Source organism: Myotis yumanensis, unplaced genomic scaffold, assembly GCF_028538775.1.
Source record: "Myotis yumanensis isolate MYYU_CA2020_CCGP unplaced genomic scaffold, mMyoYum1.0.hap1 SCAF_9, whole genome shotgun sequence".
Lineage (NCBI taxonomy): Eukaryota > Metazoa > Chordata > Mammalia > Chiroptera > Vespertilionidae > Myotis > Myotis yumanensis.
The window spans coordinates 36813597-36839471 of NW_027223760.1; the positions used below are offsets into that span (position 1 = coordinate 36813597).

At 38.8% G+C, this 25875-nt stretch overlaps 1 protein-coding gene and 1 pseudogene across 1 annotated transcript in view; one reads left to right on the forward strand and one right to left on the reverse strand.

Moving 5' to 3' along the window:
* The window catches only part of CNTNAP2 (contactin associated protein 2), a 1802564-nt gene that overhangs the window by 746681 nt on the left and 1030008 nt on the right, over positions 1-25875 (forward strand). The window contains exon 4 of the mRNA XM_070424092.1: positions 21272-21419. Coding sequence (XP_070280193.1) covers positions 21272-21419 — 148 coding nt within the window. The remainder of the gene's footprint in view (positions 1-21271; positions 21420-25875) is intronic.
* LOC139016929 (ubiquitin-conjugating enzyme E2 B pseudogene) lies at positions 6605-6991 on the reverse strand (annotated as a pseudogene).

The following is a 25875-nucleotide window of genomic DNA, read 5'->3' on the forward strand; positions in this document are numbered from 1 at the left end:
CAACCAAGGTACATGCCCTTGACCGGAATCGAACCTGGGACCCTTCAGTCCGCAGGCCGACACTCTATCCATTTAGCCAAAAACGGTTAGGGCTTCTTTTTTCTTTTCAAAATGGTTAACAACCAGATAAAGGACTCTTCCTGAGCCTTAGATTTAATTTTCTAACACAATAATTTTATTATACTTATCAAACATAGTGATGGTCATGTTGCATGTTTCTAATTAATTATATTTGGTGTATGTATTTGGTGTTCAATGATACTACTCTTTATAATATAATGCACCAGTTTTTTATCTATAAAATTGAGAACCACTCATCTTAACTTGTAGTCATGTGCAAACCTGTGTTAAGAAACTTTGTATCATTTTGAGAGAAAAATGAATCTTCTCTAAGATGCAGATTTTTAAAAAAATACATATTTTTTATTAATTTCAGAGAGGAAAGGAAAGGTAGAGATAGAAACATCAATGATGAGAGAGAATCATTGATTGGCTGCCTCCTGCATGCCCCCTACTGAGGATTAAACCCATAACCCCGGTATGTGCCCTGACCAGGAATCAAACTGTGATTGCTAAGCCAAGCCAGCTGGGCAAAATGCAGATTTTGACACATTTATGATGCTCAACATATAATATTTCTTTAATTCAAGTTTTATTTTAAAATAATTATAGATTCACCTGCATTTGTAAGAAATAACATAAAGAGATCTCAGGTTTCTGTTTTATCCAGTATCCCCCAAAGGTGACATCTTGTAAAACTGTAGTATGATTCTACAATCAAAATATTGGAGAACATTTTGACACTTGCCAGATGGAAGGGGGTCAGGGGACTGGCTGAAAAATGTGAAGGGATTAAGAAGTACAAGTTGGTAGTTATAGTAGAATAGTCACGGGAATGTAAAGTTCAGCACAGAGGATATAGTCAATAATTCTATATAATAAAGAGCTAATATGCTAATTAGACCGGATGGCAGAACTACCTTCTGGAATGACCAGTGGGCAGGGGGCGGCCAGGGCTGTGAGGGCCGAAGCAGCCGGGGCTGCAAAGGCCTACTCTTGCATGAATTTTGTGCATCGGGCCTCTAGTATTCTAATAACTATGTATGGTGTCAGGTGAATACCAGATTTATCAGGATAATCACTTAGTAAGTTGTACATAATGTCTAACCACTGGAGTGTATACCTGAAACTCATATTGCATATCAACTGTAATTGAAAAATAAAAAAATATTTCAAATAATTCCATTACCTCAAGAATCCCTCATGTTGTCATTCTAGCTGCACCTACTTCCTTTCCACAGACTCTCCCCAAGTCCCCAGCAACCATTGATCTATTGTACCCATAAACCAGAGCATATGTTCCTCACTGAGTCAGTTAGGTGGGGAGCTGCCAGTCTTCCTAGTACTGCTAGTCACCTGCCCTTCCTGGATATCATGTTTGCTTCCGGCTGCCTTTTGAATCCCTTTGTCGCCACTAGAAATGCAATTGAGTCCTCCTGGTGCCAAAGCTACTTGGCTTTCACAGTAAAATGGTAAGAAAGCACATCACTCCCGTAAGGGTCTTTTTTGCACGCTAGGTTTCCTAACTTACACGTGCAATCAGTGGGGCTGCCCTGGAGATGAGTTACTCTTGAGCTCCTCTCTTTATGTCCCTGAAACTCCAATTCTGATCCCAATTGAAGAGAGCACTTTGTCTCATTTAGAATTTAAATACAGTCTTTAGATACAGTCTCTATTGTTTTCTTTATACCCTTATGAGTAGCATTAGTGTCCGGAACCTAATGCAATGACGGTCACAAAGTAGCTTACCAGTGGCAAGAAATAGAAGCATGCACCCTAGAGTAGGGACTAAGTTCAGAATTTAAAGCAAAACTGGATTTTCTAAGCACATTCTCATATGTCTTGTTAAGTTTAAAATTAAAAGAATTACTTTTGTGATGGGACTGTTCTATTTCACAAGTTGGAGGTTACATGAATCTATAAAAATTGTAAAAGTTTTATGCACCCACCCCAAAATAGAGTAGATACAAAAGCTAGTAAAATCAGCATATACTAGTAGTTTAGCTAATAATACTATACCGGTGTTAAATTTCTGGCATAAAAGATTATACTTTTAATTATGTAGAGTTTTTTATTATTGGAGGCAGCAGGGGAAAGATACACAGGAACTCGCTATACTATTTTTTTCAACTATGTGAGTCTAAAATTATTTCAAAAATGATTTAAAAGGCAAAAATATCAAACTTATAGGTAGCCATGTGATTTAATGTCCCTATCTCTTTCATTCTCTCTGTGTGTACACTATATGTATGTATCTCAACTCAGTGCATATATCATTTGACATCGTTAGTCTATATGGCTAGAAAGCCTAAAAGTATTTACACTGGATTCTGGATGAATATGAAACTCAACATAGGATCCTGAGCTACACATAAAAACCCTATAATGCATAAGTGTTGATGTGAAACATGGGTAAATAGATAATTTTTGAGTAGAAATAAATGACAGCAGAATACTAATGTCTAAACTATATAAATGAGGTGACTAAAGCCTAAAGTCTAGTTTTATGTCATCTTATTAAGTGACAAAATATTTCTGGAGTAAATTACTCTGAAAACCACAGTATGAATAACATATGCTTACTCTGTTACTTTGATCTCTTGGTACGATTAATAAAATGGTTTAGAATTTTATTTTTGCAACATTTACATAATATTATAAGTAAAGAAAAATATTTATTTTCACGATAATGGTTAAATATGGAAATGGACATATAATTTCAAGTAATATTTGGTTATCCTTATAATGTGCACTTTCCATTAGAGGTTAACTTTCACTTTCTTTTTCTTTCTCCCCAGTCTGCTGTCATTCTAACAATCTTTCCTCTGGATAATTCCATAGGGTATTTTTAAAGACAGCTTGAATAAAATACCTGTACAGCACCATCTTATTCTCAAGTCACCTCATAGCTATGTTGGCTTGTTTTTTTTTGTTTGTTTGTTTGTTTTGTTTTGTTTTACATCTATTCAAAAGGGCAATTTCAAACTAAGCCAATTTTTGTTCCCCAGAATCTCTGGTTGTGTATAATTGGCTCTCAAAACCTATTGCTTCTTAGCTTTGTTTCAGTGGTTTGAAGAAACTAATAAAATTAGTGCAAATCCTCATCTATCACATCTGAATGCTCTGGGGAGGGGGTAAAACAAAACTTGCTCTGGAGAATATTTGGCTACAATAGCTTAAAATCAGAAGATTTCATTAACTTCACTGTGCCCTGCTGTCTACATGTTCCCTTTTCCCCCCACTCCCTTAGTTGAGAAAAATGTGTCCAGAAGTTCAAGTGATGGTCATCTATGCAAAGTGTTAAAGGATTCCACTTAGAAGGCAAATAACATTTTCATATGCACAAGGGAATATAGTGAGGCTGTAAAATACCCATCCTGTTGCACAAGAAAAGGCGCGTCTTTGGTTATAAAGAAAGCATTAAACATGGCAACTGCTGTATGGATTTTCTGTAAATTGGGAGCTGTAACTGGCGACTTGTTTCAGGTTCTTACTGAAAAGAACCCCTGGGTTGTGTATGTGCCGCTCCAATATAACAAACCTGTTTGTTCAGCTAAGTCAATTCTGTTAATTTGTGGGAAACCAATCTGTTAAGTGAATCATTTAGCATCCTATAAACAAAACAAAGGGTGATAATTGTACATATTATTCTTTTCATTTTATTGAATTGGCGAGGTGTGAGCAAAGGCAACCCACATCTATACTTGGAGTTAAGTAATTAGGTTCTCACAGAAGGAGGTTTTAATTTTAATTTAGAAAAATCCCTTTCTGGGTAATATGTAAAGTAAACTGCAGAAGAAAGAGATTAGACTCTGGGAGAATATTCAGAGAGCTGTCAAGAGGGTGAAGGTTTGAAAAAACACAATGGCCATGTGAGCGGAAAAGCATCACTGAAGAGACAGGACCCAGCACCCGGGCATTGTGGATGTGAAGAAGGAAGAGGAAAGTTGCAGATGTGGCGGGAGATTCTGGTTGGAAGATTAGGAGAATGGCAGTGTCAGCAAACAGTATGGGAAAAGTAGGAAATGGAATATGTTTTGGTGGTGAAAGGGCATTTTTTTTTTAATTTGAAACATCATCCAGCTGTCCAAATGAAGATGCTTGTCAGACAGTTGGAAATTCTGGCCTAGATCTCAAAATCCAATTTCGGGCTGGAGGTACAGATATGGAAATCGATGCTCATTATTTGGATTAGAATGAGACCTCCTAGAGGAGGGTTGAGAAGTTAGAGACCTAAGAGAATAGATTGATCTCTGTCCCAGAATCAAAATGAGATCACAGCCTCAAAGAGATATGATAAGGGTACCATGTGCTCCGGAGGGGTTGCAGAAGGTCAGAACTGAGAAAGGAGCCTTGGGCTTCACCATGTTAGTGCAGAAAATGAATTACAGGAGAAAAAGGGAGAAGTGGGAAATGAGACTTAATCCCTTGGAGACTGGGTATAGAGCTGACACTGCACTTTAGGAGGTCAGAAAGGGAGGATATGGTATTGTAATTGAAGAAGTGAGTAGGGTTAAATGAAGTTGTTTGTTTTTGTTTTTGCTTTTCTTGATTTCTTTTTTTTTTAAGTCAGGACATTTACTTTGTTTCACTAAAAGCACTGAAGCTGGGAGTTTTTAGGGAAATAATTACAGTAAACCTCAAAGTAATGGACTAATTAGGGTGAGGATGTGTCTGTTAAAGCCGAAAGTCTGTTACATAATAAAGTAGGTTTTCTGAATGCATATGTTAAAAAAAAAAATTGACAAATTAATTTACCTGTTTTTAATTATGTAAAATTACACTTGAGTAATTAAAATTAAGTATGCATGAAAAGTTTGATTTCACAGAAAAGTTTTCAGTATGTATTACTGTAATTCTAAATTTATACTAAATAGGTTTAGTAAATGCTGGCATTCATCAGTCGCTAGGAGTAAGCAAATGCACAGGACTAGCATGGCTTAGCTCAAGTGGGAACCTAGGCAGGTAGGCATTAAATCTGCTACAGAAAGCCGTGGCACCCAATAACAGAACCACTGCTAGAGATGCTGTGTGATCGCCTGCTAATCATTCATGGGACACTAAGAACAGTGACCCTTAGATTTAAATATGTAGAGTATAGTTGTAGATATGCAACATTTACTTATGTTGGTGAAATTACTACAGTGTTGTTGTTTTTTCCCCCAATATATAGCCTATTCACTAAAATTTGTTTAAAATAACAGTGAATTAATAACCAAAAATAACCTGTTAATTTAATTTTGAACAAATCTTAGTTAAAAGCATTTAAAATTAACTGGGTGATAGTTTTCACATATGACATACCGACCTGGAATTTTGTAAGTTAAAGACCTAGTCTGTTATATTGAGGCCCACAAAATCAGGGGTTTACTGTATATTAGCACAAGGACACCATGGAGACTGGGCTAATGGAAAACATGGCAGATGAAGTTCAGTGAAAAGATGGGAGAAAATAGCCCAAGTAGTTCTTGCCCTTGATGGATTGTGGAAGGAGAAGTGGGCTATGAATGTGCCACACTTTTATTCTCCATTTATCAGTTGTTTGATATTTGGAAGGTTTCTAGATTGAAGTGAGTATGAATAAGGCTCCATAAAAATTCACATTCAGACTTTGTGTGAAGATAGATTTTCACTTTTCTTAAGCAGTGGGATTGCTGTGTATGTTTAAGAAGTTGCCAAACTGTTGTCCAAGGTGGCCGTCTCAGTTTGCATTTCACTAGCGATGCCCAGCATTATCATTAGCAAAGGTTATTGGCAGAAGGTTTTCCTTGTTGTTTTATTTATTGATGAGCTTCGTATCACATCAGTTCCCCTTGCCCCATAAAACCAAAGGAGAAGATGCAGACTGACCCATGAAACATGCGGCACATTTGGAACAAAGCTAAGGAAACCTGAGCTTCAGAAACCTCATTCCTTTATCATGACCTTTGCCCCAGAGAGATACTATGTTGTACTAGACCCGAAACAAGTCTGCCCTCTTCCCCCGGAAGGAACAATATACCTGTCCCCCAGCTGCTTGCAATGCAACTATGTTTATAGAGATAGTTCACAATGAAAGCTTGCTCGCAAGATGAGCAGAAACACAAGCCACGCCTGAGGATCTGTCTCCCAACACTGGGAAGATTTTTGAATTGTCACTTTTACTTTTCTAATATTTGTAAGGCTTGTTTATGAAGTATATTGCTTCTTGGGTCATGTTTGTTATATTACAGGTTTGCAGTATAGTGACCAGTTCACTTTTAAAGTTTTTTTTGGCATAAAGCTTGTGTTAAAATAGATTATTATTTTTTTTTAGATTTACAAAATGTGTATATTCTGTCATGAAAACTCCACACCAACATTATACACTTGGAAAAAAAATACAAACAGGATATATTACAAATCTATGTAAGCAATAACTTAGTTCACACCATGTAATAAAAAGTGCATTAATCAAGATACACAAGCTTTTATAGGTTCTAAACTGAAGGATTTTTCTTCTTCTGCAGAATCCTTAAAACCAGTGGCACTTAAAATCTGTAAGCCTTTTACTGAGAGGTAAATTATACACAACAATGATGAAAAAGGTTAACAGACCAGTTGTCTGTTATGAATCATTACAGCTTTGTTCAACAATGGCTGAAACTCTTTTTTCATATTCTCATTTGTTTTCCTGATAAAGCTGTGCTGCCTGGCTATTAGCTGGGCTGTTTGGACTTGGTTCATCCAGCAGAGACTGAATTGAGGTTAAAATAGAAGATACATCATATGTTGAACTCCATCGATTCTGAGGGATATCTAAACATATGCTACCATCAGCATACACATTTGGATGAAACATTTTGGATAAAAACCTAACAGTTGGTGGTTTATTTGGATATTCTTCAGAAAATTCTATTATTAGTTTGAAAGTACTATTGTCAAAAGGTGTCCCTTCCAAATATAACTGCATCCCACTGCATGATGTTGTTTTCAGATGGTGCATCACAGACACCCACAGGTGGGTCCTAATGCAATCACTTGAAATCCCTCATGAGTCTCCTCCAGGTGGGGGTCGACATGCTCCACAGCTGCCCCGAGGTCCATTTCTAAAATAGATTATTTTTAATCTCTATCTATACTTATGGCCTGTCTTCATTTATAATATTGTTGTTTTTCCCCTTCCTTTTTTGGAGGGTTAGAATTTAGTCTCACCAGAGATTTTCCAATTTACTTACTTTGTAGAGGGTCATCTTTTGGTTTTCTTGATCTTTGTATTTTATTTATTTTCACTCTTATCTTCTTAATTGTTTTCTGGTACAGTCTACATTTTTTTGAATTTATTCTAGTCTTTTATTCAAACTTCTGAAGTATTTTGCTTAAGTCATTGATTTTTATCCCTTTCTTATGATAAATACTAAAGACTATAATTTTCCTCTAAATACTACTTCTGTTACATGTCACAATTTTTGATATCTTACTCTTTTTATGACTAATGTATTCTTAGTAGTTATTAACTATCAGATGCTTTTTTTTTTTTTTACCAAGATGTTGTTGTATTTGTCCCCATTGTTTGAGTTTATTCGACTTTATACAGCTAGTTGGTGGCAGAATTAAGATTATACCTATACTATTTTGAGAGCTTATATTTTTGTTTTTATTATTATTTAGTCGATGTTACTTAACTGCTTTGTCTTCTGAGAATGCAGACTGTGTGGCATCAACTTTTAGATTATACCTTGACTTAATTCAAGGCCTAAAATATTTTATTTTTCAATCCATCCTTTGAAAAATATCTGATGTAGGGTTTTAAAAATCTATAGCATTAAGCTTATGAATTATTTTGTCTAAATATATCCTCAGCAATTTTTCCTCTGATATATCCATAAGTGAAAAATACATGCTTTAATATTCCATTATTATGGTAGTTTTATTAATAATGTCTTATTAAAATAGTTATTCAAAATAACATTTTTAATACACACTTATTAAAAACTAGGGGCTCAGTGCACAAATTCGTGCACCTTGAAAGGAACTGTGGGATGCAAGACTGTAGTGGGAACAGGGGTGGGTCTCGGCTCATCCTCTGCGTCCCCACCCGGCCCCTCCCACCGCAGCCCCTGGTCCCCTGTCTGCCTGCAGCCCCGCTCCCACCACCGCTGCTCCCACACACTGACAGTGCCGGGCTGCTAGCACCCGCTGACAGCACAGAGCGATTGGGGCCAGCGCCAGCAGCAGGTGCAAGCAGGGCCAGTGCCCTCAGGTATGATTGGGGCTAGCAGCCACCGCTCACACCACTGATGGCACCAAGCAATCGGGACTGGCACTGGTTGTTTGGTTGTTCGGTTGTTCTGGTTGTTCCACCATTTGGTCTATTTGCATATTAGACTTTTATTATATAGTATAATAGGAAATGACCCTGGCCAGTGTGGCTCGGCTGGTTGGAGTATCATCCAGTCCACTGGAAGGTCACAGGTTTGATTCCCAGTCAGGGCACATACCTAGGATGCAAGTTCCTTCCTCCCTCTCTCTCTAAAAGCAATAAAAACAATAATAGGAAATTTCCTTTTAATCATGTTCTGATAAGGTAGTGGCTGTGAGAGAAGAGGAAGTATTTTTAGATGAGAGCAGAATGTGTGGGCTCTTCACAGAAGGCTCAGAAGTTAGTTGAACCATTCAGGGATAAACTAAATATATGCGAATGAACCCTAGTATAAGTGAACCATTCCTTATACAACTATGGCAGAGTGGAAATTCTCCTGATATTTCAAGATTGTTTGGTCAAGTCCATGACATTGGTGGTCAGCTAATCTATATAGGTCTCTGTGATTTTTACAAAATATACCTTTTTGTACAACATATTACTTTTAATTACTAAGAGTAAATAGGCTTCTCAGAAAATAGCCATTATCCCATGTATAGGTATTTAAGCTGTAGATCTTTGGCCTTATAGCAAATTTAAATTCTGTCTTTAAATAATTTGTTTCTGGTTTGTGTGTTTTTTTCTCACTTAAACTAAATTTATCAGGTGGTTACTCTTAGATCAAATGATGCTATCTGATCAACTACCTCAGACTGTTTGATTGAAAAAAATTAAATTATAGATCTTTTCTTGAGATATGACCAATACCTATAGACTGTGAAATTCAAAAAGAAAAATAAAGGAACATATGAAACAGAATAAACAATTTTGGGCAATTTACATGACCATTGAGACCCGACACTAAATATGTCATAAATCTTCTTATCTATTTTGTTATTGTTAAATAAAAATATTTTCATATCAGGGTACTTATTCTCATAAGATGATACAAAGAGTAAGATTAGTCTGAGTATCTTGCAAGTAAAATAAAGTTTTATATCTGTAATTTTTTGCTTTGATTTTCTATATCTACTTCAGTAAAGGAGAGGATGATGGGCATGAGCAAACAAAAATAATTCAATTATTAGTGATTAGCATATACAAAAGTGTACATATTAAACTTGCATGTCTATATCTTTAAACATTATATTTTATGGTATACTAGTGCAGTGAAATCCTTTGAATTAGGGAACACTCTGCCTGATAGAATAAATAATTTAAGTATTGGTATTGTGTAGCAGAATAGTTTTTTGTAGCACACTCTAGTAAAGAAGAAATTCTTTACTGGATTTCCTAAAATTTTTGCGTTAGAGGCTTTGACATGATCAATACCATATTTGTATTGCAGAGTAATAAAATTGAAAGTGGGGCAGGGAACTGGGAAACTTTATAATATCTCAGGTATGAAATAATTAAGAAATCCTAAACCCTGAAATGGATAGAGAATTGCAAAGGAAGTAAATGTAGATAAGGAATTGTAACTCAGATTAGATCATGAGATCATTTAAAAGCATAGGAGAAGGTGAAGTTAATGAACCAAAGATTTTAGTAAAAACATGATTTTGAAAAATTAGGAGAATTTTAGACAGAGTTCCAACTGAATATACCTTAAGGACATTCAGAAATAATATTATTGAGAGATTATAATTATCATAGGAATTTTGCACACATATGTAGCAGTCATTGTTCTGATTGGAAGCAGGCACATTCTAAAGTGTTTACCTAAACAGAATTTAGTGAAGGGACAGTTAACAGGAGTGTGGCAGGTTTAAGGGGACGAACAAGGGATAATGAATTCCCATGAATGACAGTCACTACTATTCCTGGGGCTTACAGAACAAGGGAAGAACCAATATTATCAGGGACCAGGGGAGCTGGAGCCATGGAAGGCAGGCTGCTGAGAAGGGTGCCATCTGTTAATGCGCCCATTAAGGGAAAGCAGGTAGGTGCCAGAGGGCAAGGGAGCCTGAGTCATCCATCTGTCAGCCCCATCGTTACTCAGGCTCCCTGAGGGTCGGGAAATAAACCGAGGCAGTGGAGGCAACAGAGAGTGACAGCAAATACACTGGGGAGTTATGATTGAAGACAAGAAAGTGGATGACCTCACTTTTGAAAGGTTAGAGAGAACAACCTAATTTTTAATAATCCACAGGAAAGAATATTCAATGAAGAGGATGAAGTTGTCTGAGATCAAATAAAAGGAGCAAAGTATAAATGTCCTTGAATAGGAAGATGACTAACTCTGGGGAATGTTGAAGAAAAATTAAATAGCCAAGAAATAATTTATTGGGTCACCATCAGTGATCTTTCTGATTTCTCTTTTGGAAGAAAAGATAGCAGTAAACAAACTGCTGAAGCTTCAAGACAGCACAGAGAAAGAGGGAAATGCAGAGAACAAACCATCTATTTGATAAATTTTGTAGTGGAAGGGAGTAGAAAACTAGAACTAGTAAATATATAAGAATATACTGGAAATACTTTTTTTTTTCCCCATGAAAGGTGAAATGAAAATATATTAGAAAAAAATTAGCTCCTTTAAATAAGGTATCCTCATTTTGGCTCTTTTTCTGATCACAAAGAAATATTTACTGGGTACTAATCTTGCTGTAGAACATAAAAAAAATGGTAGGAAGCATAAGTATATTAAGCTGAGAAAGAATAAAGTCATTATTAATGTTCAGATCAGAGAATACATTTAGTGTCAAACTTATTAATATCTCACGGGGTATCAAGCTATCTAAATGAGTGAATTTCACATTTTGAAAAGACCCATTTGAAGATGGTAGTTTACTTTGCTATTACTAACCCTCATCCTAAATAAAACTGGATTGTGTTTTTTTTTATCTTATGCTTATGAAAGCATTTGATTCCACATTTAGAAAGAGAGGTACTCTGGGTACTTTCCAAGTACAGCTCAGATATACTGCCATAGAAATGTGTCCAATATTTGAAGAGAAGCCATGTACATGGAGGATAACCTGAGATCAATGCCACCCATCCTTACCTCTAGATCAGTGGTTCTCAACCTTCCTAATGCTGCGACCCTTTAATACAGTTCCTCATGTTGTGGTGACCCCCAACCATAAAATTATTTCCGTTGCTTCTTCATAACTATAATTTTGCTGCTGTTATGAATCATAATGTAAATATCTGATATGCAGGATGTATTTTCATTGTTATAAATTGAACATAATTAAAGCATAGTGATTAATCACAAAAAGAATGTGTAATTATTGTGAAATATTTATTTATAATTACAAATAAATGAAATTTTGTCTTGAAGCATGGTGTAGCATGGGTAACAGTCTTAATATAACAACAGTAAACTACATTGCTACATTTTTCAACAGTATGCATAAAAAGCCAATGTCAGTAAGAAGGTTGAGATTGCTTCTTTCTCACCAGATCAGAAATTCTCGGGGCAGTCTTTGCAAGAGCACAACGAAGATCATCTTCCACAACAAGTCTACTTCTGTATTTAGACTTGATAACCAACAAGCTGGAAAACCCTTTTTCACAAAGATATGTTGTTGGAAATGGAAGAAGAAGGTGCAACACGGTCTCAGGGAGAACAGGATATGTCTGCAAACACTTGATCCAGAATTTTGTAACTGTCATTGTAGAGAAATCAGTTCTCTCTGCATCGTTGTTAATAAGTTCAATGAACTCCTCTTGTGCTGTCTCAGGAACATCTTCAACTTTGACTGTGAATGGGCTTCTGGCAAGTGCAAATGGGGTGTCAAGTAGATTTGGAAAGTTCGATAAAATTTCGTCTGCAAGCATGTGCAAGTGTTCTTTCACAGAAATTATCATCGTAATCCTTTTGTCTGGTTCAATGTCATGTTCCTAAAAGAAAGCAGATAAGGTAGACAACGTGTAAATTTTATTTTCATCTTTTTTTTTTTTTTTTTTTTTTTTGCCAAAGCTGAAGTTTCATTTGGAATGATCGGATCTTTTCAGACAAATCGAGGCATGTTGCATTTGGTCCTTGCAGTGATAAATTTAACTTATTCAAGATGGCAAAGATGTCAACCAAGTAAGCTATTTTCTGTAGTTCACTTTTATTGCTGAAAAGTGCTTCGAACTGCGGTCTTGCTTTCTGATTAAAAAATGTTTTGAGTTCATCACGAAGCTCAAAAACACGTTTTAAAATTTTTCCTCTCGACAACCATCTCGCTTCAGTGTGAAATAGCAGAGCATTGTTTGGCGCATCCAACTCATTGCACAGTTGCAAAAACAATTGACTGTTTAAAGTGCTCGCCTTTACAAAATTGACACAACTTATGATGCTTTTCATTACTTCTTGTAACTCTTGTGGCAGTGTCTTCATTGCTAATATTTGCCAATTAATCATACAGTGAGTTCCAATGACTTTTGGTGACTCTTTCAGCACCAAACGTTGAAATCCAGATCCAACATCCTAGCATAGATGGAGCACCATCTATGCAAACACCACAAACCTTTTCCCAAGAGATCTTATGCTCTTTCAGAAATGAACCAACTGTGTCAAATACATCACGTGCAGTAGTTGTCGTTTCAAGAGGTTTGCAGAAAAGAAACTCATCTTTAAAGTTGCTATCATTAATATACCTCACGTAAACCAGTAACTGTGAACAGTTTGCAACGTCTGTAGATTCATCAAGCTGGATACTAAATATTGGAAGTGGAGCAGATTTAATTTCCTGGATTATCTGATCAAGAATATCAGCAGACATGTTATCTATTCTGCGGACAGTCTCGTTAGATAAGGAAATTGCACTCAATTTCGTTAACAAATTCGTCTCTGATCATAACTCGAACAATGTCTTTGGCCTCTGGCAACAGTAAATCCTCAGCAATGATGTGAGGTTTCATAGCTCTGGCGATTCTGAGTGCCACCAAATATGAAGCTTCAATGGCTGCTATGTTTTGTTTGTGGTACTTGCCACCAGTGTCAAGTCTGGCTTTCTTGAGTCCATCAGCTTTGCTTCTAAAATAGTTGGAATCCTTGCTGGCAAAGCTTAGATGCTTGATATCAAAATGGTGTTTTAGTTTGTTCAGCTTCATAGATTCGGCTGATAGAACTTCACAACAAATAACACATTGTGGTTTCTCAATTCCTGCTGTAATTATTGAGGTAAAACCATACTGTAAAAAATCCTCACTATATTTTCTTTTCTTAATGTTCTTCTCTACACGATCCATCGTCATGGGATGGTTTCCTAATTAAAATAATATATAACAATAGCTTTAATAATACAAAAGATGATACATGGCATAGTTCAGTCAATACAGTTTATTAAAGTTTCCTATGATTTACCATTCTGTGTTGTTTATTTTACATACCTATTACTATCACAAGGGGGCAGTATTCACATCAACCACAGCTGAATATTAAAAGACTGATCAGCATCCAGATTAAGTTCTCATGGTACAGATATTTTTTTTTTTTTTTGCAGTAGTTGATGGTTTTACATTTACCCAGTGATTATAATTCATGAAGTGTTGTTTTACCTGCAATACTGCTGCTTTCAACACAGCAACTGCTTTTTACACAGTAGCTGCTCTCTACACATGTGTGACTGGTCCGCATAAGTACATTATGGCGCCAACCCTGGCACATACACCTGTATTTGTATGGGGTTGGTGCGATGATGTCATCACGCTGGGTACTCCTATGTGGGCATATCTCCACCTGGAGACGGAGAGAGGAGCGGTGTCTCCTTTCCTAAGACCATCGAAAATATGTGTTTTCCGATGGCCTTAGGCAACCCCTGTGAAAGTCTTTAGACCCCCAAAGGGGTCACGACCCACAGGTTGAGAACCACTGCTCTAGATGCTCTGAACTGTTTCCAGATTAAGCCATTCAGCAGAGAGCTGAATATCCGCATTGACATTTTGATTCCCATTGTGAAACTGTGTTTACAAGATTGCGTTTTGGTTTTGAAATTTTTCCATAGGGCTGCATTGAAGGAAACCCCTTTTGAGATATCTCTCTATCTTATACTGTACAGATGTTGCTGAACACTTTGCTCATTGTAAAGCATAGTTCCTTTTACATTGGACTCATTTAAATATCTCTTTCTGGGCTCCGTACCAGGCATCTTATGCTTCTTCAAGCAACTGCTTAGATATGATTTATACCGATATGATGAATCTCACAACTGATTGCGTCGCCATCTGTGTGGTGTGCCAGGAATCTTAAAACCAAAGTTTTACAGAACCTGACAAAATATATTTTGTGGTTTTTATCAAAGTTGCATATGGATAAACATTATTAATCAAATAGTATAGAGAGTATTTAATTTAAAAAATGAAAAATCTGTTCCCATTATCTCCCATCCCTGGTTCCATTCTCCCCATATATTACATATCAGTTTGTTCACTTATCAAATTTGAAATTATCTATTGACTTCTTTTTAAAAAAATTTTTATTGATTTTTTTATAGAGAGGAAAGGAGAGGAATAGAGAGTTAGAAACATCGATGAGAGAGAAACATTGATCAGCTGCCCCCTGCACACCTCTTACTGGGGATGTGCCCGCAACCAAGGTACATGCCCTTGACCGGAATCGAACCTGGGACCTTTCAGTCTGCAAGCTGACGCTCTGTCCACTGAGCCAAACCGGTTAGGGCAACTATTGACTTCTTGATAGATCAATTCATAGTTAGCTATTTACTTTTCTCCCCATATCTGGCCTGGTTTTTGGTACACCCAGAAATAACAGAGCTGTCAAATATAAACAGGTGGGAATGGACATTTTTATTCACTCATTTAATCAGGCAGTAAACAGATTCTTATTAAACACTAACCACTAGGCTAGAGGGTCAGATATAATGGTGGACCAAATATTGCATCCAAGACTTCAAAACTGGCATACATACTTCTGAAATGGTCATTCAGTGGGTAATGAAACCATAATGAAGGAAATGCTATTGAGTAAAGGGAATTAAAAGTACAGGATGCTATGAGGCTCCCTGCAGAATGGCGGGGTTTGACAAGCTAGGGTCATGGGATGTGCTTACTGTCTGGAAGCTCCATCTGAGCTGAGTCTTGCAGAATGTGTTTGTATAGCCAGATAGAGGATGATAAGAGAGCCCAGGTGAAGAGGCCAGATCAGGGGTGTAACCCAAGCAGGATGGTATGAAGTTACTTCTCTCCTTCCTGCCTTAGCAGGGAGTGGTCTGAAGCCTGGAGACTCACCTCAAGCCTGCAGAATGGAAAGTCTTATCTCTATACTTTGATATAAATTGTTAACAGAGGCAGAATAAAATTTAAAACCCAGGCAGACGTAAAATGTCGCTTTAAGAAAAGTGATTATGGTGACCACAGTTTATGACATCAACTTAAGGAGTATCCGTGTGTGCTCCTGTTGCAGCAGAGGTATTTTGTGTTTTAAGAAAATAAGATCTCTCACATCAGCAAGTGTTCTTTTGTTGTTGTTTTTCTCACCTAATCCCCAATGCACTAGACTCCTCAGGAGTACTACCATCTCCTCCCCCACTCACTTACCCAGTGGCTGAATGTTTTAGTCATATTTTTTCTCCTTAAGTAAAACCTTCACACCGAGATATACAGTCTTGGTCATTTGCTGCAGGGGTGTGTGATGATTTATTTTAGATGTTTTGAAATGTGAGGTTTTAGTGAGGACTAAATATATTTATTCTCTTCATAAAATACTTCATAAGTTACATTTTAGACCCCATAACAGTGAATTTGAGGGGAAATTTTACCTCATGCATCACACCCAGCACACTTCTGAATCCCCGTGTATTTTCCTGTGGTCTGATAAATTATATGCTTCAAGGGTGACAGAATGCTTTCCCAAAGGATATTGGTTTTTAGGTGCCATGTGGCTGCACAGCCTTCTGATGACTTTAGACTTGGATCATATATGGGCCGAGGGAGGATTTATTAATTTGAAAGATTCTCTTAGCTCAGGGGCAGGCAAACTAGAGCCCACAGCCCACTCTGGTCCCTGCCTGTTAAAGAAATTAAGATCTCTCACTTCTTTTAAAGTCTGTATGCTAAGATGGTTTTTACATTTTTCAAGTGTTGTTTAAAAAAAAAAATGATGACATGAAAGAAGAAGAGAGGATATGGAGCCTAGAGGTATGTGGCCTGAAAATACCAAAAATAAATAAATAAATAAATAAACAAATAAATAAATAAATAACTGTTTGGTCCTTTACAGAAAAAGTTTGCTTCTTCCTCTCTTAGTCCAGCCAAACTATTGTTTGAGCTAGAAGAACTATTTAGTGCACGTGGTGGAAAATATCCAGTTATTAAAATTTCAGTGATGTTTAGGTTATTGTCACCTTCTGAATGACTCCCAACATTTTATAAAACAAACAAACAAAAACCTCCAACTCTTTGCTGTGTATTTAACAATTTATAGGACCATAAAGCTATACCATAGGTTTAACATTATATTATATTGTTCTTAGCTTTACTAAGCATAAAGCTTTGCAAGTTACATAAATGCTATGCTAGTAAAACAAAACAGAACAAAACTGTCCTTCTAAGCACATATACAAATCACAGCTACAAAGGAGATTTGATAGCGACAACATATAATTCCCAAGCTTCTGCACATTGATTTTTCAGCCTTAGTGATGAATCTGATGTTTACATGTATACACAAAGCATATATTATTGTGTGACAGTTTTCTACAATTGAATTTTAAAGGATATTGTTTAGTCAAGAAAGCTTCAAATTCATTTTAATTTTGATGTAAATTTCCAAATTTTAAGGATTTTGTAAAAATTAGCTGTATGTCTTCTTTTTTTCTTCCCTTTTATATTGATGTGAAAAGCTGCAAGTGAAGGTGAAAATAAAATTATGTAAACAACCAAAAAAGGTCCTTTTCAAAGCCTATGGCATGGTAGGCATTGCTACTAAAACAGTATATGTGTTATGGGTGAGAGTGTGGAATCCCTTTCCCCACTGAGTGCTTGGGATGGGGTCTTTACCATATCTGGAGAAAAATAATTTTCTGAGACTCACATGGGAGGAGGAGAGACTTTTATTTGTATGGAATTATATTGTTGGGTTTCCAAAGTCCCACTTTCCTTAATCTAGTCCTGGAAGAAGTGCAGCTGGGGATTCAGTATAGCTACAAGCAAAACCAGTGGCTAGTGGCTCCCTGGGAGTGTTAAACTGCCGCTTCCTGGCAAAGCTGCACAAATGGCATGCCTGTAATATTTGGCCTCCCTTTGCTCTTTCCAGTTATTAATAGCTGAGTTAAATTACAATGGCATCATATGCACCATAGCAGACTAGTCTTTCTTTCCTTCCAGTGAAAGTGTCACTCAAACTTCTGATTACTTGTATTAAAACTGCAAAGGAGCTTTTGGTAATGACTGCAATAGGAGCATGCTTTGGGAAGATGTGTGAGAAAGGAAAATACTAATGCTGTCAAAATTCATGGAAATGAAAATGCGGAAGGAAGTACACTACGCAGGCAAAATATACTACCATGGGCTACCAAACGAACGTCTAAAATGTGGTATGATACAAATGATCAAACTTTCTGTTTGACATTCAAGTATGTAATACCAAACATCAAATATAAATGTGTTGTGCCTGAAGAAAGAAACCTTTATTCCCGGCTGAAAATGTGATTCTCAGGTCAGGATGGGGTTGGAGTGGATGAGTTCGTGACTTTGTCCTGGTTTCTTCTCATTAGCTATTCAGCATCCAGTAAGCTGTCTCATTCTTCTAAGCCTGAGTTTCTTGACTTGAAAAAAAAAAAAGCATCCCCACCAAAGTTAGAATTTTCTGTCATGCACCAATAATACAGTGTGGACTTATGTATTAAAGTGATGTATAAATATTAGATGTTGTTTTTAATAAATCACGGGCTACACCTTCTTCTATGTTCCTTAACTTTCCAAAAAAAAAATAACCTACTATACAAGAGGAGACATTTCACATGTATCTGTGCCTTAATATTCAAGACAATGATCAGGAAATATCAGGAATACCTATGCCATTGCTTGGAAGTGTTTTAAACTTCGAGTAGGATGATATCTTAAATCTCAATATGCTTGAAAATGAAAAAAGTGCAAAAAACACAATATACTGATGCTGTGAATCCTAAAGAAAATACCCTATGTCATATACTTATTCATGAATAATGAATGTATCCTCTCTGGAAAACCAAAGTTGGATAAAACACAACCCTCCTTAACATCTCAGATTCTCAAATTCTATATGTGGTCTTTAACTTCGATAGCGCAATCTCAAATGCAATATATCTAAACTAGGGACCCAGTGCACGAATTCGTACACCTTGAAAGGAACTGTGGGCTGCAAAGCTGCAGTGGGAACAGGGGCAGGTCTCAGCCCATCCTCGACACCCCCACCCAGCCCCTCCTGCCACAGCCCCCAACCCCCTGTCTGCTGGCAGTCCCACTCCCACCACTGCCGCTCCCACATGTTGAAGGCACTGGCTCTGCTGGCATCCACTGATGGTGCAGAGTGATTGGGGCTGGCACCATCAGCGGGTGCAAGTGGCACCTGCTGCCCCGATCGCCCCTCAGGAGCAGGGGGAGGTGGAGAAGCCCTCAGAGGTGATTGGGGCCAGAAGCTGCTGCTTGCACCCACTGATGACGCCTAGCAATCAGGGCCAGCACTGGGCATTGGCAGCTTGTGTGAGTGGCATCTCCGGCGCTAGCAGCAGGTGCGAGCACCAGGCAGGATCTAGTCCCTAAGGTCCTCTTGGCCATTTTACTATTATAAAGGGATGGATGTCAGAGAAAGACCAAGTAGGCACAAATGTGAGGACATCAAAATCCACAGCTTGCTCTGGGCTTTTTCATGATTGGACCTGTTTCCTCATTTGTTTGTTTGCTTTTTAAGCAACTGAAAAAAAAATCAACTAACAGAGATAGTTGCCTGGAAAGATAGTTAGTACAGATCCTATATCCTATATAATAAAAGGCTAATATGCAAATAGACTGAATGGTGGGACAACCGAACAACTGGTCACTATGACGTGTGCTGACCACCAGGGGGCAGAGTGTGGAACATGGTGTACATTGGCTGCGGTGGGATGGTAGAGCAGCTGCAGGTGTGAGTGGGGCTATTGCCAGCAGCGGGTGCGAGAGGCAGTTGCTGGCCCTGATCTCCCCTCAGGAGCAGGGGGAGGTGGAAAAGCCCTGATGGGCAACTGGGGCCAGCAGTTGCAGCTTGCACCTGTTGACAGTGTGGAGTGATTGGGGCCGGCACTGGGCGGGACCGTGGTGTGCGGGAGCAAAGAATTTTCAGTAACTACCAGAGGCTCGCCCTGATGTCAGCAACTGGTGCCCTGCCTTGGTCTGGTGGCCCCGCTCATCTGCTCCACCATCCCGCCACAGCTGACACCCTCCATGTTTTGCGCATGCCCCTTGGTGGTCAGCGCACGTCATAGGGACCGGTTGTTTGGTTGTTCTGGTTGTTCCACTGTTCAGTCTATTTGCATATTAGCCTTTTATTATATAGGATTATTTCTCCTCCCCCTTATGTACTTTAATAATAAACATGCCATGAAAATCAAAACTCTGTCTATATTGTTCACTCCTATATCCCAGTGATTTGAGCAGTATCTGGTACAAAGAAGACTCTCAGATATTTCCTGAGTCAGTGAGTCAGCAAGTGAGTGAATCAGTAAATGATAAATGAATGAATGAAAGAGTTGTTCCAGCACAGGTGCTTAATTTGAATCTCATTGAGTTAGGCACCCTCCCACCCCCAGTACTACCAAGTGGCATCTGCCTGTCCCAAATCAGGTGGGTTGAGCAGTGCTGAAAGGGTGACCTTTTAAAGAAAATTCAGGGGCTGTTACTCAAAGAAAGAGAAGAGTATACTGAGGAGGGAGGAACAGCTGTCTGCCCTATGATTCCCCCTTCTCTCTTTCTCTCACAATGCCTGTATGTTACTACCTTGGACTAGGTTTATATCCTTTTCTTTTGCTCCCTTCTCTAAAAAAATGTTATCAATTCTTCTTTTGAAATACCATATGTCTTTTTTGTGATCTTTCTATACAATCCACATTGGTATTGCCTCTCAGTTCCTTGTCACTAGTCAACTGCCCATGGTGATGTGATCTCCACAACTCAGGATCTCCTGACTGTGGTTTTCTTATTCTGTCATTTCTTTAAAAAAAAAAAAAGTACAACATAGTCATTTGTTCTTCTTACCTAATGGATGTTGAAAGAGTTGTCAGTTTTGTAATGGTGGCATAGGAAGGTAATGTGAAGGGGATTTTTTTTAAAGCAAGAAATAGGTTGGATTTTAGGAAAAACTATTCATTGTGCAATTCAAATGTTAGAACTCACAATTTAAATGTTTACTGTACACTACAGTGGGTACCATATGGTGTTTCATTCTTTTAACATCTGGGTATATTGACATATATTAAAGGACCCATGGAACTTCGGCTCAGTTTCCATTTAAAACTGGGTTTGTTGCCCTGGCCAATGTGGTCAGTGGATAGAACACAAGCCTGCACTAGAAGGTCTCAGTTAGATTCCATGGCAGGAACCTGGGTTGCAGGATCCATCTTGGGCCCTGTTCAGGTGAGTGCAGGAGGCAACCAATTAATGTGTCTCTCTCACATCTCTCTCTCTCTTCCTCTCCTTCTCTTCCACTCCCTCTAAAAACAAATGCGAAAAAAAAATGTCCTTGGGTGAGGATTGAAAAAAATAATAATAAAACTGGACTTGTTTTCAAATAAAGGAAGTATATATATTCGTATTATCATTTTCTTGTTTTTCTTTTTCCCTTTTATTTTAACAAATTGCTTTTGGTGTGGAGAATATAAAGTCCTGGCATCAGATAAGAAAATTAAGTTTAGTTTTGCAGGTAGAGAACATGGTTGTTTCTAAGGTATTTTCTCCCTAATTTGTTAATCTGATTTCCCCCCCCAGGCATTTCCCGGGAACGTCAACTCTGACAGTGTGGTCCGGCATGACTTACAGCATCCCGTTGTTGCCCGCTACGTGCGCTTCGTGCCTCTGGACTGGAATGGAGAAGGCCGCATCGGGCTCAGAATTGAAGTCTACGGCTGTTCTTACTGTGAGTATCACACAGATGAAATTCATGGTGGGTTTTGCCATCTTCATGTAAAGTCTTCAAGTAAATTGTGACCTGTTTATTTTCAGTTATTTAACATTAGAGGCCCAGTGCATGAATTTGTGCATGTGTGGGGTCCCTCTGGGTGGCCTTCAGGGATCAGACCAGAACCCGCAGCCCAACACCGCCTGCAGCTCCTACCTGCTGCTCCCGTTTATCCAGGTCCCACTGTGCCTGCCATGGGCTCGCACCCAATCAGTCCCAATCGGGAGAGGCTCATGCTGCTGCAGCAGCGCTCACCAGCCATGAGCCCTGCATCTGGCGCCCTCCCAAGGGGAGTGGCCCGCGGGATCTGGCTGAAACCAGCTCTCCGACATCCCTCACAGGGTCCTAGATTGTGAGAGGGTGCAGGTCAGGCTGAGGGACCCCACCGGTGCACGATCAGGTCACGGAGGGACTGCGGGAGGGCTCCAGGGTGTGTCCAGCCCATCTCACTCAGTCCTGATCAGCAGGACCCCAGCAGCAAGCTAATCTACTGGTCAAAGCATCTGCCCTCTAGTGGTCAGTGCACATCAAAGTGACTGGTCGACCAGCTGACTTCTGCCCCCTGGTGGTCAGTGCACATAACAGTGAGCAGTTTAGCAGTCTTAGCTTTTCATTAGCATATTACGCTTTGATTGGTTGTTCTGCCGTTTGGTCTATTTGCATATTACCCTTTTATTATATAGGACTAGAGGCCCGGTGCACGAAATTCATCCACTGGGGATGGGTGGGGGGTCCCTTAGCCCAGCATGTGCCCTCTTGCAGTCCGGAACCCCTCCCTTGTTACTGCCCACCTGCTTGCTGCTTCCTACCGCTTGGCTTGCTGCTCCTTAGTGCTGCCACGAAGGCCTTGGGTCTGCTGGGTGCCAGGCCTGCAGGTTTGTGTCTCTGATACCCCCAGCAGCCCCAGCACCAAGGTGGTGGGCCTTGGGGCTGCTGGGTACAGGCCCCCCGTTGCGTGTTTGTGTCTTTTGTCAGGCCCCCAGCAGCCCCAGCAGCCCAGCACCACCTAAATAACTTAAGGGAAACTTTATTTAGTCTTCTTTTAAAAACAATCTAGTTTAAAAATGAGTTGCAGTTAAGACAGAACAAAGAACATGGTACCTAAGAGTGAGATAGACTGACAGAGGAGAGGCTGGGCACTGGTCAGGGGCTACATGCCAACTGTTCTCCACCTGGGAAATGATGTAAAATCGGTTTCTTTAGTTTTCTGCTTAATGGTCTTCTCCAGCACTGAGGTCAGGGGAGCCGCCTTCCAGCCCATAGGCTGCTTCTCAGAGTCGAAAATTTCACCATAGGCCTCTGCCTAGGACAGGACCTCTGCACCCCCAGGGTGCATAAACACACAGGGCTTCCATCAGGCTCCGCTGATCCCAGGGCCCTGAGGCCTCTCAGCTCCGCTGATCCCGGGGCCGGGGGGCCTCTTGGCTCCGCTGATCCCGGGGCCCTGAGACCTCTCAGCTCCGCTGATCCCTAGGCCCAGGAGGTCTCGCAGCTCCGCTGATCCCGGGGCTGGGAGGCCTCCCGGCCCTGCTGATCCCCCGGGAGTGAGGCCTCTCTGCTCTGCGGCTTCAGGGCTGTTTGGCTTCGCTCTACCACTTGGAGCCTGAGTATGCAGATTAACCGCCATCTTTTAGCTTCTATAATTGAAACATTGTATCTTTTGGAGCTGTTGCTTCAGGAGCTCAGAGCCCCGCAGCTGCAGGTGGGAACCTTGGTTTTCTCTATCGCTGGGGCAACCAAGCATCCTGTTCTCAGCTGCCTGGCTGCCTGCTGCCATCTTGGCTGACAGTTAATTTGCATATACTCACTGATTAGCCAATGAAAAGGGTAGCGGTCGAACGCTAATTACTATGCTTCTCTTTTATTAGTGTAGATGGCTTGCTTTCTCTGACAGTAGACTGCCTTCTGTTTTTATATATAAATAAAATATAAGGTTGTTTTTTGTTATAAATATATGTTTACATTTACTCACAAACACGTTATGTAAGAATAGCTTAAGAATATGTTAAGGATTGGGAAGCAATTTTGTTCAGTTAGCTAAAACAACAACGCTTGTTAGTAAAATTGCCTGAAGTCTTATGAAATACCTAAAAAAAGAAACCTATGTTATTACCCACCTTTTTGGCTCTTTGTGATGGATTTTGAGTATATTCCAAGAGCTTTCTTCCAGTTCTGCTCCATTGTAGCATCACCATTCTAAAACCAAACACCGAGTTTTAATGGCAGTTACATTTTACTTGTCTATATGTTTTATTTGCTCCTTTTCCAATTTACTTGGCCATCTTTTTTTTTTAATCATGAGATTTTTTTTAAAAGTCCCGTTTTTTTATTTTTTAAAAATACATCATGCATAGTTCTACTCATTCCACTATGAGGATTTGGGGGTATTTTAATTCTGTTACTACTGTTTCTGCTTATTTTTTAAAGTATTGCTTGATTTCTTTCCTGTCTCCTCCATTTCCTCCTCTTTCTTCCTTCTTCATCTTCTTAGCCATCTTACCTGCCTATCCTCTCTTCCTTATTCCTCCACTAACCCATATTTTTGCCTGGGACTTCAAATTCTTCAAAACTTTATCTGTGGAACTTCTTTTAGGCCAGGTTGATGGTGGCACCTAGAGATGACTTATCTTTGCTCATTTGCTTCTATAAGCACAGAATTACCTTAGGGACACACAATGACCTGAAAGATTATTGGAGGCTGTTTGAGGCCACTATGTAGTATAAATTCAATCTGCAAACTCATGATTTGCAAACACTGGCTTTAGAATATGAACTCTCTTTAAAAATATTTCTTTCTCCTACCAAGAAATTTTGTTCCCATTCCCATTCTTCCAGTTGGCTGGAGGAGGAGGGATGCTGAGTATGGGCAGGACGGGGAGTTGGGGTATCAGCTTTATGCAAGGGATCTCTTATTAGACTCTCCCTTAACCCTTCCTGTAGACCCATAAAAATGAAAGCTCACTATAACCAGTAAATGGGAAAATGCACTATTGGGCAAGCTTTTTAAAAATTAACCAAATACTTGGTAGTTAATAACAAAAACTATATAAAATGTTCACCTCTGTAAGAATTTAGTTACAGAGATTAGTGAAGGTTGTCACTGTAATGATGACCAAATGATATTTTATTCATGAGAAACATTGTTATATACACACTAAGCTGGTTAATACAAAGGGACCACGGAGATCATTTTTACAGTTCTGTAGGCCTTTATTTTATTTGGTCATCACTTTATTATAGCAAATACAATGAGTAGAAACACAGAGTTAGGTCTTCAGGAGAATTAGATATCTGGGAGGAAGTTTTAACTCTTCAGGTGAAGCCTAAAATGAGTCCGAACATAAATTCATGTCCTTTCAATACCACAGTGAGTAAGAAAAACTTGCCATGATAGATAAAGGCCATTAATTAATCTAATAGTGTTTATATGGATGAAAATTGTGAAAGTTAAAATTTGCTCAACGGCACACATCCTGAGTGTGAGCTGCAAGGGAATCCAGGTAAGTGGGTATAATGCCAAAGCTCAGCACCTCCGTTATGCTTTCCTGCTCCTTAATTCCAGCAAAGTGGGCACCCATGTGACCAGCACCAGGTCAATAAAAGATGCATATTTCACCCCAAAAGTATTCCTTGGGCCTCCTTAATTACATTTGTGAGAATTATCCATGCTGTTAAGGTATTTATTTCCATTAGTATGATTATTCTATGATATGAAGATTATACAATTATTTTTTTTCATTTCTTGTTTGTGAACATTTGAGTGTTTCAAGTTTTGATTATTTCCATAGAATTGTTTATTGATTTCCATAAACATTTCTCATGGGTGTAGACCAAAGAAGGGGTAATACCAAGTTAGCATATGCATTTTTCCAAAATTTATTAAATGACAAAAACTTTCCTTAAAGTCATTGTATCAAGTTAGACTCTCACAAGCAATGTATGAGGGTTTAGTTGCTCAAAAAATTTTTACATTTAGTATTGTTTTAGCCATTCTGGTGGGTGTTTATTATTATATCTCATTTTAGCATTAATGAACACTTTCTTGATTTTTAAAGAGGGTATGCTTACTGGTCTTTTCTGAAATGTTTGTTCAGGAATCTTGCCCATATTTCTATTGGGTTGTCTTTATCTATTTGTCTAATTGTTTTGAGTAGTATTATTTTATTTTATTTTTTATTGTTTAAAGTATTACATGTGTCTCCTTTTTCCCCCATCGACCCCTCCCCAGCCACTACCACCCCCCAGGACAAGCCCCCACCGCCGCAGTGTCCATGTCTATTGGTTATGCTAATATGCATACATACAAGTCCTTGATTAATCTCTTACCCTCCCCTCCCCTGTCTTCCCTCTGAGGTTTGGCATGTTTTTTACAGCCAACTCTGTTTCTTTTTTTATTCTCATTATGATATCTAGA